The sequence below is a fragment of the Stegostoma tigrinum genome, chromosome 2 (genome assembly GCF_030684315.1).
Source record: "Stegostoma tigrinum isolate sSteTig4 chromosome 2, sSteTig4.hap1, whole genome shotgun sequence".
In the NCBI taxonomy this organism is placed as follows: Eukaryota; Metazoa; Chordata; class Chondrichthyes; order Orectolobiformes; family Stegostomatidae; genus Stegostoma; species Stegostoma tigrinum.
Genome location: NC_081355.1, coordinates 21,411,543 through 21,429,536, shown reverse-complemented (window position 1 = coordinate 21,429,536; position 17,994 = coordinate 21,411,543). Strand labels below are relative to the sequence as shown.

The following is a 17,994-nucleotide window of genomic DNA, read 5'->3' as shown; positions in this document are numbered from 1 at the left end:
TGGTGAGTTGTTTAATTCTCCACCACCATTCAAGACTGGATGTGACAGGTCTGCAGATCTTAGATCTAATCTATTGGATGGGGATTCACTTAGCTCTGTCTGTCATTTGCAGCTTATTAAGTTTGACACATTACATAATCCTGTGTTGTTGCTTTACCAGGTTGATGCTTCATTTTTATATCTGCCTGGTGCTGGTCCTGACATGCTCTTCCTCACTCTTCATTGAACTAGGGTTGATCTTCTGGCTTACCAGAAGTGATAGAGTTGGGGATATGCTAGATGATAGGTTGCAGATTGTGTTGGAGTAAATCAGCTCCTGTCAATAGACTACAGTGCCTCAAAAGTAAGGGGATCCCAAGCCCTTGGATATTTTTAAGACAGAGGCTAAATATATTTCTTTGAGATGCAATGTAGTAAAAGGATTATCAAAGTTAGGTTGAATTATGGATTTGGAATCACAATCTGATCGGTTGTGGTCTTATTAATTGACTAAGCAGGTTCAGAGGAGTCAAATGGCCTGTTCCTAATCCTTGTTCATGTTTGTATGTTCATGTATGCCCCAGATTACTTGTAGAGGGTACTGCTTTGAAATTGTTTCCTAATGATAAATATTATCTAAAATCACACAAAACATCGATGAGAAGTATTGGTTTAATAAACATGGATGCCATTTGTCTACCAGATGACTTCAAATCTGGCTGCTTGTGATTTAATTATTTAAAATTCCTTTCTTATACATAGCTTTGGTGTACATTGCTGTGCCCCTTTAAAAATTGTGACTTCTGAGAAATAAATGTTATTAGCATCGAAGACTGTGTGTTCTCATTCACAGCGAGGAGTAGATAGGGCATTACCGTGTATCTGTGGAGCAGAGGTTACAGATTGACTGTTTAGCATGTCTTGGAGGCTGAAGCCACGCCTCCAACTTTTGCTGGTTAGCTGAATCAGTGGCAAGTCCTTTGTAGTGTCTTTTGAGCTTGAGCTGCCGATAATTGGTTGTGAGCTTATTTCCAGTTAGTTATTGGACTGAAATAAAATAAAAAGGAAAATGTCAGCAGGGTATGAGGAAAGTGAACTGTTGAGTGGATTTCAGGCACATTTTGAGCAATTTTCTACCCAGGCGCTGCACATCACGCAGGAACCTGAACAGTGGACCTCAATGGCAATGGTACCTTCAATATCTCTGTCTAACAATTCGAAACAGAGCACCTCAGGCCAGCACGCAGTAAGTATTTTTAGGCAAGACAGCTTTAGGTTTTGAGTACTGATCTTGAACTATGAAGCGTTAAGACACAAAGCCTTGTATAGACTCTTATTCTTTAGATTTTTTTTTGATTACGAGTAAGCACTATTGGAAAAAATGAGGACATTATTAAGATGCTAGAAATTTGCTGTGTGCACTGTTTTATAGGTGGCTTATTGCTCAAAGGAATTGGATGCATGCTCACAAATTAATTAAAGTATTTTGCTTTGGATATGATATGGATTGCTTTTCAACTACTTTGCCCTCTTGCCGTGTAGATTAGGTGAAGTTTTATCATGTAAACACACTTAAAATTGGGCAGAATAACGTGCTGGAACCGATGTATCTTTATTTTTCAGCTGCTGCAGTTGGTGTTGGTATGGTAATTCATGTGTTTTGAAGTGACTGAAGTTGGATTTAATTTAAAATTAAGCACAGGTACACACCTACTGTTTTGACTCAACATTTCCTTATTGCTCATGTTTGTGTTCTGTTTGCAAAGGGAAGGGGCAAGGGAATAGGTGACAGTAGGATTGATTTTTGATCAATTGCTAACGTATTTATGGTAGACTTTGCTGAAGCTGATATCCTTGTGCCGATAATTTTTACAATCTCTACGATCATCAAGCCCTGAAGTTAAAAAGTAGCAGAGATTCCCATTTCTGCTGTGTCATCCAAAACATATACAATCCCCAGCCATTCATTTGCTGGATGAAGGCTTCTGCCCCTCACTTGGAAGAGATTCCCGCCTCAGGGAGGTGCTGGCAAATCTAGTTGGCTGGCAGTTCTGTTATCACTGAAGTGCCACCAGGAGTGTGTCTGCTGCTGGAACTATAAGCACGCAGCTCCCAGTTGATACGTTCAAGAGGCAGAATCAAGGCGAGTGCGATGCTCTGTCATTGGGGATGGAAGGAGAATCTGCCAGGCTTGGGAGAGGATGTCCTGGTGGAGAGGGTGAATTGGGAGAGGGTGGCACTCAATGTAGGAAGGAGTCCAGTGAGACTCCGAACAGGGTGACCCCTGGGTATTTCCATTCCCCCACCCCGAGCAGTCCCTCCCTGACATCCCTCCCTCCACATCAAAACTTAGCAAATTGTCCATTAATGTGGCCTAAACATGTTAAATGGATCTTCAAGCAGAAAGTAGAGTATATCCAAAACAGGATGAGATGGAATAAAGTATGGGAGGGTGAGTGGCCTTCATACTTGTCTTACCTGTGCCTATTATGTGTTCAGAAAGACGACGATCTAATTAATCAAAAAAGTCAAGCAACCGAACCAAGTGGATCAAGATTTGGAGTTTATATTGTGAGTTTGTCTCCAGCAGAGTATTTTATCTGATGAGGCAATGCTTAAATTATCCCTTGTAACATGGAAAACTTGGCATGGCTGTCATGTTATTGAAAAATTCAACTGATGTTTATTACAGCTAAGAATTGTATACAAGTATCAGTTTACCAAAGAATACATATTTCCTGTAGCATGCCTGATTCAAGTGATCCTGGAGCAAGGTGGAGTATGAGAACTTTATACCTTCAGGTCACACACTATGAGAAAGTGATGATACAGTGAGAAGAATCTTAAATATGTATTGACATTCTGACTGTGAGACATAACATAACACTGTGCAAAAAGCATATGGTTGCTTTACTGTCGTAGCAATGTGTCAACCTGAAAGTGCATGAGACTAGAAGCCAGGGGCAGAAGGCATGTTTCGAAAACAGGAAGTTAGTGTGCTAAAACTAATGAAAGGACAGTTCATAAATTCAAACAAAACCCTTCAGAATTGAACCGTCATTTGGGCGGTCAGATTTCATGCTGAGAAAATGCTTTTAAGATTGTGCAGGGAAGTGGACAGCTAGGAGAAAAAGGGATATATTCAAGAGCCCATTGCAATAGTGAAAACTGCAATGGAGAAGGAATAAGAATCATTTATGTTTCAAGGGATTGATTACTAGAACTTGGGCCCAATATTTGTGTTATTATGACAGCTTTCTGTGACTATTCATTTCTACATGTACAGGCTCTCTTTCCTGCAAGATGAAAGTAGTCAACCCTTTGTCATATGAGATAACAAGGTGTAGAGCTGGATGAACACAGCAGGCCAAGCAGCATCAGAGGAGCAGGAAAGCTGACATTTCGGGCCTAGACCCTTCTTCAGAAAATTCAGTCTATGCCCGAAACGTCAGCTGCCCTGCTCTTCTGATGCTGCTTGGCCTGCTTTGTTCATCCAGCTCCATGCCTTGTTGTCTCAGATTTTCCAGCATCGGCAGTTCCTACTCTCTCTGAACCAGCCCCTTGTCATCTTTAATTTTGCAAGAATAAGACTGTTATTTGTTTTATTTATATGTCTTTGTACTTCTGCGGGGAGCATGACTCATGGTTTGGTTGTGTACTAGTTGAAGTTGTGTTCTCTTAGGGCTATGGAATGTGAATATCACAGATTTTGGCACTTTGAATTCCCAACCCATTACAGGAAACAAGGTTTTGAAGTTGCATGAAACACATAAATGCGGCTGTTGAGCCTGTTTGCTTCAATTTGGAATTGTAAAGTGCCGAAGTAGACAAATGTAAAATAAATAATTTAAATTAAAGTTGCTGATTTATATGTTGTTCACTAAATTTATTTCTGCATCTGTGGAAAAGGAACAGCTTGTCTTTGAGGTGATAAGCTCCCAACTTGAAAATGTTTGGCAGGAATCCACCTCAAACTGCTCAAAACACTTTGCTTATCTTAAAGGAGAAGAAGAGAAACAAAAGATATATGCAAAATAATCTGCTTCATTTCCAAAGCTAGTTAAGTTGTAATGGTTGCTCTTTAAGCTGATGTGACTCTTTCACTGTGTAGTCTTAGGATGCAGAAGGTTTTATTTAATTATGAAAGCTAACCTTTCCTTTTTTGTCTGCTTTTAGCTTTAGTGTCATTTGAAAGGTATCTGATGAACCACAGAGAATTATACTATTTATCTATTTTCTTTCATGAGTATTAATTATGGCATGAATAGTTAATAGGCCCTGCATTTTATTAATAGCATGTTGTATAGGCAAATGATTCTGAAAGAGTTAATGAATGAGCTATGAAAAATGTGTTCAGTCTGATATCTAATACACCCTTTGGATGAAACATAGTGCAGTTCAGACAGTAGCAGTTTGGAGCTGGTGGCAGTGAGACATAGTCTCTCGATGTTTTATGTCTAGATATCTTGTTACTAATAGTTATTATGCCCACAAGTTAATGTAATCTGTATATATCATATCCAATTTTTATGAAAGGCGGGAGCGTCTCCTGTTAGGGCTTCCTATTGTCCATCCTCCACTACGGGCTACTGAACAAGCCTTTGAATTATCATAGGAAGGAGAATTGGTGAAGACATTGTACCGAAAAATGAATTATTACTTTAACAGAGGTGCAGTCAGTCAGTCAATTTCTGGAATCATTTAAACAGCAGTCAGCTCAGGCCTACAAAGGTAATAGCTTAGTAACTAAACCCTGAAGAGAAAACATAGCCAGACCTGGGATGAAACATCCAGAGACAGCTGTATGTGCTACAGACAGTCACACTTTGGCAGAAGGGAGCAGATTTTAGTCAGGGTTTGGCCATTGAGCTACTGGACATTGAGGGCTCCAGTGACAAGTTAAATCCTTATGGGTAGAATAACTAACTAACTATGCAAAACACAGGCTGGGAGGCTGGTAAAGTAAATGTGAACATTTGCAAGTTAAAAGCACATTACCACAGTCACAAGCAGGTGGCAAAAGACAGTACGAAAGTTTAAATGGGGTCATTACTTTAAAGTATAATTTGGAAATATTTAATCATGTCACATGTCTACCACCAAAGAAGATTTAGACCAATAAAACATTTTAGAAGCAAGAAAAATTCTATTTAAAAATTGGAACATATTTTAATGATGGAAAGAGTCCAAATACGTCATTTATTTAGGAAAATAAGACACGGATCATTCCAAGAAGAAGAGAAAAGTGCATGGACGTTCTACTTTTTCAAAATGGAGGGAAATTTCCTGAAAAAAAGGGCAGGAACCCTCCATTTTGTTTCCTAACACACCAGAAGAATTATACAGTAATGTACAAGCATTACTAGAATAATATTGCTGCAGTACAGAATTTAAAAACTCAACATAATTTTAGATATACAAGTACTTTAGAAGAGAAAATATTTAAAATATCAAAGCAGTATATCACTACAGAACAATCTCTAAGTAGGATTTAAAGCTTTATTCAAATAATTTGGTACAATTCCACAGTAATATAGCATTATTAATACTGCCAAATAAACATAGCTTTGGAGATCCAGAAAGATTCATAATAACTTAAATTGAACCAGTGTTTCTGAATATAAGAAGACAATTTTCCAAAACATCAGCTTTAAAGCAATATTGAAATAGGACAGATTTAAAATGCCCTCGTAGTCACATTTTAATCAGCACATTAAGAAGAGCTATAAAAAAACACATTTCCTACAAGAGTCAAGATCAGAATTGGTTCTAGCAAAATGTAAGTGTGGATGACATAGAGCCAACAATTATTAGGACACATAAAATATAATTGCTGCAATGTTAAATATCACATCAGAAGCAGAGCAATTTATTACACTGATATATGCAGTAGGTCCTGTAGATGATAATTATATAAAGTGCCCAGAAACAGAAGAAGACACAGGCATTTTTGGTGACATTGCAATCCTTTTTGACAATTACATTAACTTTCAAAGAAATAGAATTCTGGAATGGGCAAAATTTAAAAGAGGAGTCGGACCTACTGGAGAATCCATAGACAATCTCAAGAATGGTGGCATGGTAGCTCAACTTCATAGCTTCAAGGACCCAAGTTCAGTTCCAGCGTTGGGTGATAGTCTGTGTGGGTGTTTGAACATTCTCCCTGTATCTGCATGGGTTTCTGCCGGGTGCTCAGGTTTCCTCCCACATTTCAAAGCTGTACAGTTTAGGCAGATTGATCAAAGTATCTAGGGATTTGCAGGTTGGTTAGCCATGGTAAATGTGGGGCTGGATCTGGGTGAGACGCTCTTCGCAGGTTTGGTACAGACTCGATAGGCTGAATGGCATCCATGGATTAGTTGAAACCTATGAATACTGAACTTTACAATCAAAGTTCATAAGAAACAGAATTATTGTTGAAATTGTACAACAGTCTTTGTTAGATATATTACTGTCCAAAGAGGATCTGACATTGCAGAAAACTATTCAAATTGTGTTGGAAGCAGAGCTGAAGAAGAATCACGCCCAAATCCTGATAGGAGAAACAACATAGCCCATCAACTTCATGAGGAACAAACACTCTAAAGAACATATGTCAAGCCAACTCAAAAAGTAGACAAAATATCAGGTAAAAATAGCTAGTGACTGTGCTACAGAACAAGTGAAAGCAATGTCCAGCTATAACAGAAATATGTCATTTGCAAAAGTGTTTCCAAGAAAGAGAGCTACTGGTGCATACATACCAAGAAAGTCAGTACAGTGGAATGAGCACAGCTTGAAAAGACACCTGAATTCCTGAATATGCCTCTGTTAGAATACATGTTGTCTTTGTTAGTGGAAATATCAGAGACATTCGTTGGGGAAATGGGAGATCAGAATCAGATATGACTGAACGCATTTATGTTAGTGGTCATGAAACTCAAATTAAGCTTGACACAGGGGTGCGTGCCTCTGTCCTATTCAATCTAATACCGTGGCTGAAGAATAACCTACACAAATAAAGCTACATGGTGCAGGCAGAATAACTCCTAAGACTTAAGGTACACCTCAAGTAAAATTTCAACATAAAGTGCAAAGGAGTTTTGGAATCATATATTTTGTATACAATCAATGCATCTCAATTTTATGCCTAATAATATGCCTTGCTGACAACATTCTAAAAGTCACAGATAGACTAATAATTGATCAGAAACAATATGTAATTGATTGAACTGAGGATGCAGAACCAGTGAGACATTTTGTAAGCCTTCCAATATTAACGGTTGAATTGAAAGAGATGTGTGGACCTACTGGCATCAGTTATATTGTAGTTTGAAATTTGTTTCATGCTCTCAGAATGAAGGAAACCAGAGATTTTACTGGGCTGGCAGAAATGATTTCCATTCCTGCTACTATGAAAGAATATTCTGATGCCAACCATAAGCAAAATTTTATAGAAGAATCAAGTAACATAACCAGGCAAGAGCAACACCATCTATCTGAGTGCTGTGATGATTCTTTACTTAAATTTTCCCAAACAGCACAACAGTTTGCTGAAAACAGTGATAGCATGAGAGCGGACAATGCTACTGATGGAAATAGTGGGAAAGAACTCTACTGTGCCAGGCAAAAGACCATGAGGAATGATGGAAGACATCCAATGTGACCAAGTTATTGAGAAGTAAATTGTATCTCCAACACACAGTAAAAGGAAGAAATTGCTTCTTTCATCAGCACAATTCCCTTCTATGAAGGGATGGATGATACCTCCAAACAGGGTAATGGATCAAAAGCCATGCTAACAATTGATGACTTTCTCTATGAAGGTTATCTTCCAGTTTTCAGATCCTCCAGTGGAGACAAGTGCCATAAATCATCCTCAAAGTCAACAATCCTCAAACCAAAGGTGCACTGATCATCCAAATCCAAAACTAACCCACTCCAGAAGAATTTCTAAATTCACTTGAATTTCTGAAGTCAGAGACTTGGGGAGGAAAGACCAGTAGTAAATGTAACATAGAGATTTACATTGTATAATGGGTGAACTAAGGGCAAAGAAAGTTTAAGGGGAGTGTTGTACAACGGTTCTGAAAGAGCTGGTCTATAAGCTGTTCTGAAACTCCACCCAGTCAGATATAAAATACTGCCTCTGAGTGGAGTAATGTGCAGTTTGAAGTTAATGTGACACGGTCTCCTGATGGGGGTGTGTATGTCTTACCAACCTTTTGTTGGTAATAATTAATATGCCAAAACATTAATATAATCTCTAAGTAAAGTATACTCTAAACTATAAACTAAACTGAACAATAAACTACTTCTTTTTAATCAAAGACACTGACACTTAGCCCTGGTCCATCCTCCACCACAATCTACTGTACAGCCTTTTAGTTTGGCACAGGAAGAATGATCGGTGGCAGCACTTCACCTCTACCACAAGACACTCATGGTTAGTACCCAAGCAACAGAATATAATGTGTATCATTCCTGGTGTCATTTTGGAACTGTATGCAATTTCCACTATCTCTCTTTCTGTCGTTTCCCACTTGGTTACAATTAAAATTCTAAATTCTATGTGTCCACATAAAAGTCATCAGTTCTAGCAGCAGGAAAAGCATTTCATTAGTAAAACCCATCATCAGCTGACAGATCTGCATCTACAGTTGGCTACTAAAGTGTCTCCCTTTGAAACTGAGAGTCTTGTGCATCACCCGTCATGTGCTCCAATGATTGAGTATCACGTTATTTAAAGAAATGTCTGACTGCCAAAGGAGACTGGTCCCATGGTTCAGCGACGTCTCCCTGCATAGCTTCATCCAGACAGTCCGGGAGTAGCAAGAGGTACTCCTTCCTGAAGTTGGTGTCACAAAGCCCACCCATCGCAGATGTGGCAGAGGTGAACAACAATGGGTCATTTATGTAACCTAGGTTCAGGGTAAGAAACAGATCAAATTACTTAATTTACAAAAGTAAATGCCAGTGTTGCACCTTCAACACAATGTGCAGGGCGCCATCAATAATGCAAGTGGGAGGTTATGCCAGAAGAGTAAATGCATGCCTTTAGTCCCACAATACAACTCTAGCCAAAGCATGTGTAAATTTACCTTTTACTGGACTGGATGCGTGACATTGACTTGACTGAACGTGCATAATGATTTACAAATGATGAGATAAATGTATTGTGTAAGAAGAATTTGTGGTGTACTAGGATTGCAAAGAGGAGTGGGTGGACTGTGATACAATAAGATTCAAGAAGGCATCAGGCTGAACAACCTTCAACAGCTGCAAGGGTGATAACAAGTTTCGACTTGTTACGAACAGGACTGATCAAATATGCATCGAGACAAAGAGAAAGATCGGTAATGTTTGACTTGTGATGGACAATGAAGTGATTATAAGATAATCAAGTAATCTAAAATTAAACTTAACTGAATGTGGTCAGAGGTGGCAGATGTTCTGGCTTTGCTGGAATGGAGCACAGCCAAGAATTTAAAGTTCAGAGCCCAGGCTAGGCTCAGTGCAGAAGGTGAGAATGAGTGACCTGGTCAGTCACTGGAGATAGTGGAAGATGAATTGGTCAGCAAATTAACTACTCAGGAGAGCTCCAACATATAGGTTACTAAGCAACTTGTAAATATTATCATGCAATGCACAGTGTCCCAAATTACTGTTTTGCATACATTGAAACAAAACTCTTGTTGCTTGCCACTATTTTAAAGTAAGGTTTAGAATCAATTGTCTTACAGGAACCTTATCCCCAGACAAGGTCCATGAAACAGAGTAGTGACAGAAAAGAATATGGAGAAGTGGAAGGAGACATACCATTTCAAGGAGAAGTGGGGAATAGTCATTTTCAAAGGGGATGACTTGGTGGATAAAGCTGAACAGCGCGCCAATGACACCATAGGAATGTTGCATGGTCAAGGCAGTTTGGTTAATGCTGTGCCAGCAACAGTGAAGAAATAAATGTGTGAATTACCAAAGCTAAGGCAGGAATTGAGGTGGAGGCTAAGAAAGTGATTGCAAAGCCAGAATTTTAAAAATGCAGAACAATTAGGAGAAGAAGTGTCTAGATAGAGAGACGGTTGACCAGTCTGAAAAATAATGTCAGGTGGACAAGTGAGATCCAATATTGATACAGTGTGTTAAAAAACAGAATCATTGTGTTACGTAAGCTTCACAAGAGGCAGAGTAAAACTGATGGCCTATCTGGTTAGACATGCATCTGTTATTCATGAGAGTAACAGGTGACTTGGTTGAAACATATAAGGTTGGATATGGAGCGGATGTTTTCTGTTAAAGGAGAATCAAGAACTAGAAGGTCACTGAAGTAAGGAGTTACCCATTTAAAACAGAGATGAGTTGAAATTTTATCTCTCAGAGTTCTCTTCCTGAAAAGATAGCGGGAACAGGGTCCTTGAATCTTTTAAGGCAGGGATAGATTATTGATTAGCAAGGAGGTGAAAGGTTATTAAGATAGTCAGGAATGTGGATTTGCAGTTACAAGTAGATTAGCTATTATCTTAGTAAATTGTTGAGCATGCTCAAAATGCCAAGTGGCCTATTCCTGCTCCTTGTTTGCAGAAAGAAAATGCCAAGCACATTTGGGAAATGCAATGACCTGGGAATGATGGCTTTGTAGGGAGCACCTAAAAGCTCCAAGAGGTAACGTTAGCAATCCATAAGGAAAAAGGGAATAACTTAACAAAAAGCACTACAAAAGCTGAAAAGAGTGGGCAGTGAAGTGTAAAAGGGATCTCTTACTCTCACACACAACAATCATCACCGTCAACATTAGACACCACGAAGCGCGGTTGGAAGAAACAGTGTATGGATCAGGAAATAAATTTAGACTGGTGCTACAGGATTGGGAATGCCTGTGAATTTATTTAGTTGAGAACAGGCTTATTTAAAGAAATCTATTGGAAAAGTCTGGCAGAAGAAGGAAAGTAAGGGTGAGTTAAAGAGTTAAATGGACTGGGACCCCACAATTAGACTACGATTTTGGTGGTGTGATTTGAAATGGCTGCATCTTTATTTAAAATCTGTGTAGAAGTTAGAGCGTAGTGTTTTAAACTTTAAAAAAAAGAGTAAAATCCATTTTACTCAGGAAAAAGTATAGGAATGCCATCCTAGCTGCAGAATGTGGGAAATTTCTAGAAAAAAATGGCTAGCTACTATTCGGATTGTTATAACCATGAACTCTGGATGACATTGTTGGCTTTCAGAGCAATGTTTATTATTTTTTGTTTTGTGTTTTCCCACATTGTAGCAATGGACATGGACAATGATAGTTATGCTCAGAAGTAGAGTGGATGGACACCAGGATGTTTGATTAGTTTGGGTCACAGAAACTAGCAAGTAATGGTATCCTGTGGGAGATGATATCCTGGTTACTGTTACTACCTAGCTGCATCTCCAAAAATCCAGGACTTGAAGACAGATAACTTATGTTAATGGTCAGAGATAGGAGGAACTGCAGATGCTGGAGAATCTGAGATAACAAGGTGTAGAGCTGGATGAACACAGCAGGCCAAGCAGCATCAGAGGAGCAGGAAAGCTCATGTTTCGGGCCTAATTTTTTTCTGAGGAAGGACCTAGGCCCAAAATGTCAGTTTTCCTTTAATGCTTATTGCCATTGGAAGCCTGATCTGTTCTGGGTAGAACAAGCCAAGGGATGGCCTGAAAGCTAGTTAGGAAAGGGAATTCAAAAGGGGCTATGGAGAATAGATGATATTCCCAGTATTCCTATGGGATCGGAGCTGAAATCTCCAGCAAACGAAAGAATGGGATCAAAGGTTACCCAGATTGAGACTGATGTTTCAATAAAGAAAGTGTGATTGTTGGGGACAATAATGATGGGGTACCCAACATTATTTATGCTGTAATCCGTGTCTGCTAAAAACATATACATGACATCTAAACAATAACCCCAGGGAGAGTTCGAGTGCAATAAAAATTGGAGTCACCACTGTCAAGGTAAACAGAAGCCCAGTGTGCTGGAGCAGGTGTGTTACTGAGGTGAAGTGTCTACCTGTGTGTTCCTAACAATGAAAGGCTGTAATTAGGCTGTATGAAACAGGAGGTGCATAATGTACAGCAGGATGACGTCACAAGACAAATATTGCCCTTGATTCCCTTTCACAGGGAACGGTCCCTGTAGGACACTTTGGTCCGCTCCTCTCCTACTCCCGGTGCCTCCCCACCCCCACAACACCTTCCCATGCAATCACAGAAGGTGGAACACTTGCTTGTTCACCTCCTGCCTCCTCACCATTCAAGGTTCCAAACACACCTTCCAGCAATTTGCCTGCACTCCACACAATCCAGTCTACTACACTTTGTTATCTTGGATTCTCCAGCATCTGCAGTTCCCATTATCACTAGTACATTCGCTGCTCACAATGTGGTCTCCTCTATATTGGAGAATCAAAGCACAGGGACTGGGTGACGGCTTTGCAGAACACTTATGTTCTGTGTGTAAAAATGATGCAGAGCTTCCTGTTATTGGCCACCACAACACACCACCGTGTTCCCTGACCAACATCTCTAACTTGTGCAGTGCCCCAGTAAGGCTCAGTGCAAGCTGGAAGAACAGCACCTCATTTTCCCTGGAGGCCGTACAACCTTCAGGGTTCAATCATTTCAGCAACTGAACACCCACTTTGCCCACTTCCACACCTCAGGCCCTATCATGACATGGGCTGCTTTCAGCATAGCCAACCCATTTACACCTACTGATTGGCCCCATTATCAGCTTTTCTCCTTCCCTGGCTTACTGTCAACTATCCCTTTATCTCTCTGGGCTCTGTCTCCACCTATCCGCTTAATTCCTTTCCACCCAACCTCTAGTCTTCAGCGTAGATACCACCTTTTCTCAGCTATTATCAGTCTGCAAGAAGGGTCACTGCACTTGAAATGTTAATTCGGCTTTCTCTCCACAGAAGCTGCCAGTGCTCCTGAGTTTCTCCATCAATTTCTGTTTTTGTACCAAAAATATTACAATAGTTCAGGGAAAATTAAGTGAATGATTAAGACATTATGAAAAGCTAGGTGATAAAACTCCTCCAGTGTTATAAGTCCAATGTTTTTGCAGTGAATTTTGCAGTTACTTGGAAAAAATAAGGGTAGGTTCAGAATTAAGAAATTTGAAGTAAGTGTAAAAACAAGTTGTGGTGTAACCAGAAAAGATTAGGGAGTAGGGGACTGTGAAACAGTGAAATTCATGAAGGTGTCAGATTGGAGCATATATGAGGTCTACAGATGTGGTTACATGTTGAGACTTGTTACGAATTTGATTGATCAAATCAGTGCTGATACAAAGACAAAGGTTAGTAAGGTTTGACTTGCGGTGGTGAATGAAACAAATGTAAGAAAGCTGAAACTAAGTTTGACTGAATGTGACCAGAAACAGCAGACATTCTGACTTTGCAGTAATGGAATATAGCCAAGAATTTTAAAGGTGGGGATCAGGGTAGGGTCGGCCTCAGTCAGGCAGGATTGACATGCTCAGTCACTGGAAGCTGTGCACGGAGAAGATGTCAGCACATCAGCTACCCAGTACATTGGCAAGATGCAAGGGGGAATGAGGTCCTTGGAGCTAACATCAACCACCCCTTCTTCTCCAGGAGGCACATGTCAGGCACACAGATAAAGAGGAGAAGCTCATGCCATCTGGTCTCCTCAGAGTACTCATCAGTTAAATTGTGTCTCTTCATCACCTTCATTGCTGACTCCAACAACTCCAGCAAGTGGGAGTGAGGGTGACGGCCCCTGCACCAGTGCAGCAGACCCCAGTAGGCTGGAGCTGTGAAGTCAACGTGCCTGCACAGGATTTCCCATCACCATCGAAGGCAAGGGGATAACATCACACTAAACAGACTGTCTCCAGCTCTGGTGATAGAGTTGCATCTAGACATCATTGACATCTAGTAATCATTGACTGCTTGTTGTAACCTGTCATAGTAGCTGATATTAAGAGTCATGGCCCACTTCATGTTTCTCATAATGAGATTGACTGTGAGGTTGTAACAATGGAAAATATCATGAGCCAATAAAATATATTTGAGAAATTATGAACTGATAAGGGTATGTTATTATCATAGCTGAAGTACAAATACATAAATTTAACATGAAGGAAAATTATCTTAATCTTCACTTCAATATAAATCTTGATACTGCAGGCTGCTATGTAATCTGTTGTATATCCTGAGAGGGCAACTCTGATGGGTTCATTCAGAAGCTGGACATTAAGGAAAGTGATGGAGGTCTGGTGATGAAGTGTTGGTCATGCAAATGGAATTATTACTGTGTAACCTTGTGTAGCTTAGGTTGTCCCTGTCCAGTGCTAGATTTAGACAGTATCAAAGTAAGGAACAACCCAGAGGTCACATTGTGGGTGAGGGGATGGGGTGAAGGGGGTCTCTCCCAATACAAAAAGATGAATATATTTCAAATTTTACATAATCAGTTGGAAAATAAAAAAATTGTGAAAATAAGACTCTCTAAAATGGACGTTTTCATTCCAACAAAGCATACTTATATAGCCCACACCTACTGTGTGGTTATGCAAGTGTTATGTAGTTATATAATTATTAGATGACTTCACCTACATAGTTACTCGATTATTGCATAAAACAGTCTTGCTTAGATATTAAGCACAATCAGAAAGTTTTGATTTATTTCCCATCTCCATCAAGAAATGCGGTGCACAGACTCTCAGGCTCATGCGATGAACTCCAGTGCAAGAACATGGTCACAAACATTTCCATTGTATTGCCATTTGTTTTGATCTTAACAGTGATATGATCTATCTAGATGTTTCAATCACTAACTAAAATTGCCTTACGCAGATTTTCCACAGAATAAGAAATATACATTTTCTTTGAATTTTAAAACATTTTCTTATAAAAATAGGTTTAATTTCTGAAATTAATAAAGTGTAAAAAACACTTCCTTCTCACCTTTCCTCTAGGAAAATAAATATGTAATTGAAATACATGTATTGAAATTATTACTTTTATTGTACTTATAAAGTATTCAGTTCAAATAATTTGTCTAAACTTTATTTCCTTCATTATTATGGAGAGGCCTGTTAACAATGAAGAGAGTATCAGTAGGTTTTGTGATTTTTGCACAAATAAGTCACTGTGTCCTCAAATGATAAACTTCGAAGTTTATCAGTTTCTGTGCACTTCACTCTTGATGGAAATTGGTTAGTCTTTTGTTCTCCCTCCCTTGGTGTAGTGCTTCCTATTTCAAACCTTTGTTAAGGATGTGACTTTGGTGAGAGATAAAATTTGCGAGGTGTCTGTCAACAATTTTTACTTCATCAATTTCATCTATCAATGACCACATGATTTGAAGAGAGTTACTAGAATACATATACTAGAGAATAAAACTGTGATTTTTGACCGATAGGGGGAAGGACATTTTTAATTCACTGTTGAGATAGGGTCATCCCTGGCTGGGCTAACATTTATTGCCTGTCTCTAGTTGCCCCTGAGAAGTTGGTGGTGACCTGTCTTATTGAACCCCTGTAGTCTATGTGGTGTAGATAGACTCACAATGTCATTACGGAGGGAATTCCAGGATTTTGATTCAGCGAAAGGGAACATTTGGTAAGATAATCTCTGGGAGCAGAGAATGCTACAGTTGTGACTGCTAATATGAATGTTGATGTTAATAAGAGGAATGATGGTTTACAGTAAGATTGGCAATTCCTGAATTAATAACTAAGTTAAACTGTTGTCTCGCTAATTGAAGACATCTTCTTTAATAGATAGCACCAGTTTATTTATACTATTTATAACATTTAAAAGAAGTTACTAAATTAAGTGCCACAGGCAAAACACATACGTTTAGTAATCCAGCACCCTGAATACTACTTGATAGAAGCAAAACATTTTCTTCTGGGAGAGAAGAGGCAGTAGGTTCTGCAGGTGTTAACTCTCATATCTCTCCTTAGGGTGGCATCAATAAACGGCAGCAAATTGTTAGTCACAAGTTACCTGCTGCAAATGAAAGTGAGAAAAGTCTGTTGCTTCCTGCAAAAAAGCAAATGGTTCTCCATCTGCACATACATAACAGTGAACAATGGTTGTATGTGCTACTTTACAATCTAAGTTGTATAGGCAATTGAGGAATCTCTAGTGGTCCTTTTGCTCCTTTGTAACAGCATATGCTCAGGGATTATGTTGCTTCATCTGTAAAGATTTCTTTGTGGATCTATTGTACTTCTAATGTCTCTTTCCTGGATTTCTTTACAGGGCTTTAATTACTGCTGCAGTGCAAACCTTACACAGAATTGTTTAGAGAAAGCAGTGGCAGCAATTGATGGAGCAAAATACAGTAGGTCACAGAGTCTGTATGTTATTGATTTTTGAAGGGGCAACAGTACAAGTGTTTATTTCATCTCAAGGCAGAGCTATATCCCAGGTTTTGTTAAATTGTGCATGTCTGTTTTTGTGGAATCAAATATTGTGTGGGGATGAAATTAGACATGATAGCACGCAATATTTAGAATGCCATAAAATCCTCTCCATGTTTCAAAATTCCACCCATAATGTGCATGCGCAGAGGCGAAATGTACTAGGTGTTAGGTTGGGAAACAGTTTAGAGTGTATGCACTTATTATCCACCAGAATGATGTACAAAGAAGAGGCCCTTCAGCTCATCAAGACTGCTGCAACACGACACTCTTCTAAGTTAGAAACCCTTTGCATCATTGTGCCCCTTATTCCCTGCCTAGTCATGTATTGTGCTCCTGAGATGCTGCTTGGCCTGCTGTGTTCATCCAGCCTCACATTTTATTACCATGTATCTGCCAAGGTGCCTGTCAAACAATGCTATTGTATCTGATTCTACTGATTCTCTCGGATTGAATCTGAGAAAGTAATAAAAGAAATTAGGAAGACAAAGAGGGGCTATGGAAATAAATTACCACATGGATACATTAATTTTTTAAAAAGAAAGACCGTAGTAGGGAATGGGATCATTAAAGAGATAGCTAGAATAATGCTACAGGCCACAATAAAGCAATGGCAAAAATTTTAAATTATTATTTAGCTTTAGAATATCAGGTAGATAGAGCAGAGGGATATGATGTTGAGTGATTAAATGAGGTAAATACATTTAAAATTAACAAAAAGGGATGTATTGAAAATAAAAATTAATGAAGCTAGGGGATGAAGTCCATTCTGGGTGAATTGCATCCGCAAGCTTCAAAATAACCTTAGATAGAGATATCAGAGGCATTACCACACGTATTTAATAATTCATGACAAAAAGGCATTGTGACATAAAACTGACAGGTACTAATGTAAGTGCTATTTTGAATAAGGGACACGGAACACTGAATTATCGGCCAGTTAGCTCGGCATTACATTTATCAGACAAAATTTGGAATCCCTACTGAAGGAGTGAACAGAGGAATGTGTAGAAACAAAAATAAAATCATGGATTTCACAGGAAAAATCATGCTTGACTAGCCTTTTTGACTTTCAGGATGCAATAGAGTAGATAATGGTAATGCATATGCAATGTACATGTAATTTATCTGGATTTTCAAAAAGCCTTTGATAAGATGTCTGAGAATTGACTATCGAATGATATCAGAGAATAAGGAGTCAATGAACAATGTCAGAATTGATTATTAACTGTCTCCAATAGAGAAGCAAGGAGTCAAAGTGAAGGATAATCATTCAGAGAAATGGCATCTGGGAATTAGTGTTCCTGAAATCACCACTGGGATTGCTGACAATCACAATTTAAATTTACAGGGTAGTTTTTGGAATCAAAGATACAATTTCCAAATTTGAGAATGGCACCAAATTTGGAATGGTGATTGTCAATATCAAGAAAAAAAGAGCAACAAATTAAAAAAGGGAGCTAATAAATTTTCTTGATAACAAAGTGTGAAGCTGGATGAACACAGCAGGCCAAGCAGCATCTCAGGAGCACAAAAGCTGATCTTTTGGGCCTAGACCCTTCATCAGAGAGGGGGATGGGGAGAGGGTTCTGGAACAAATAGGGAGAGAG

General features: G+C 39.0%; 1 protein-coding gene across 2 annotated transcripts in view; it reads left to right on the top strand.

Moving 5' to 3' along the window:
* Positions 1 to 955: 955 nt before the first annotated feature.
* LOC125466725 (cystathionine gamma-lyase-like) overlaps positions 956 to 17,994 on the top strand; it is a 67,806-nt gene continuing 50,767 nt past the window's right edge. For both annotated transcript variants that reach the window (XM_048561662.2, XM_048561653.2), the window contains exons 1-2: positions 956 to 1,225; positions 16,224 to 16,305. In XM_048561662.2, coding sequence (XP_048417619.1) covers positions 1,049 to 1,225; positions 16,224 to 16,305 — 259 coding nt within the window. In that variant the 5' untranslated portion in view covers positions 956 to 1,048. The remainder of the gene's footprint in view (positions 1,226 to 16,223; positions 16,306 to 17,994) is intronic.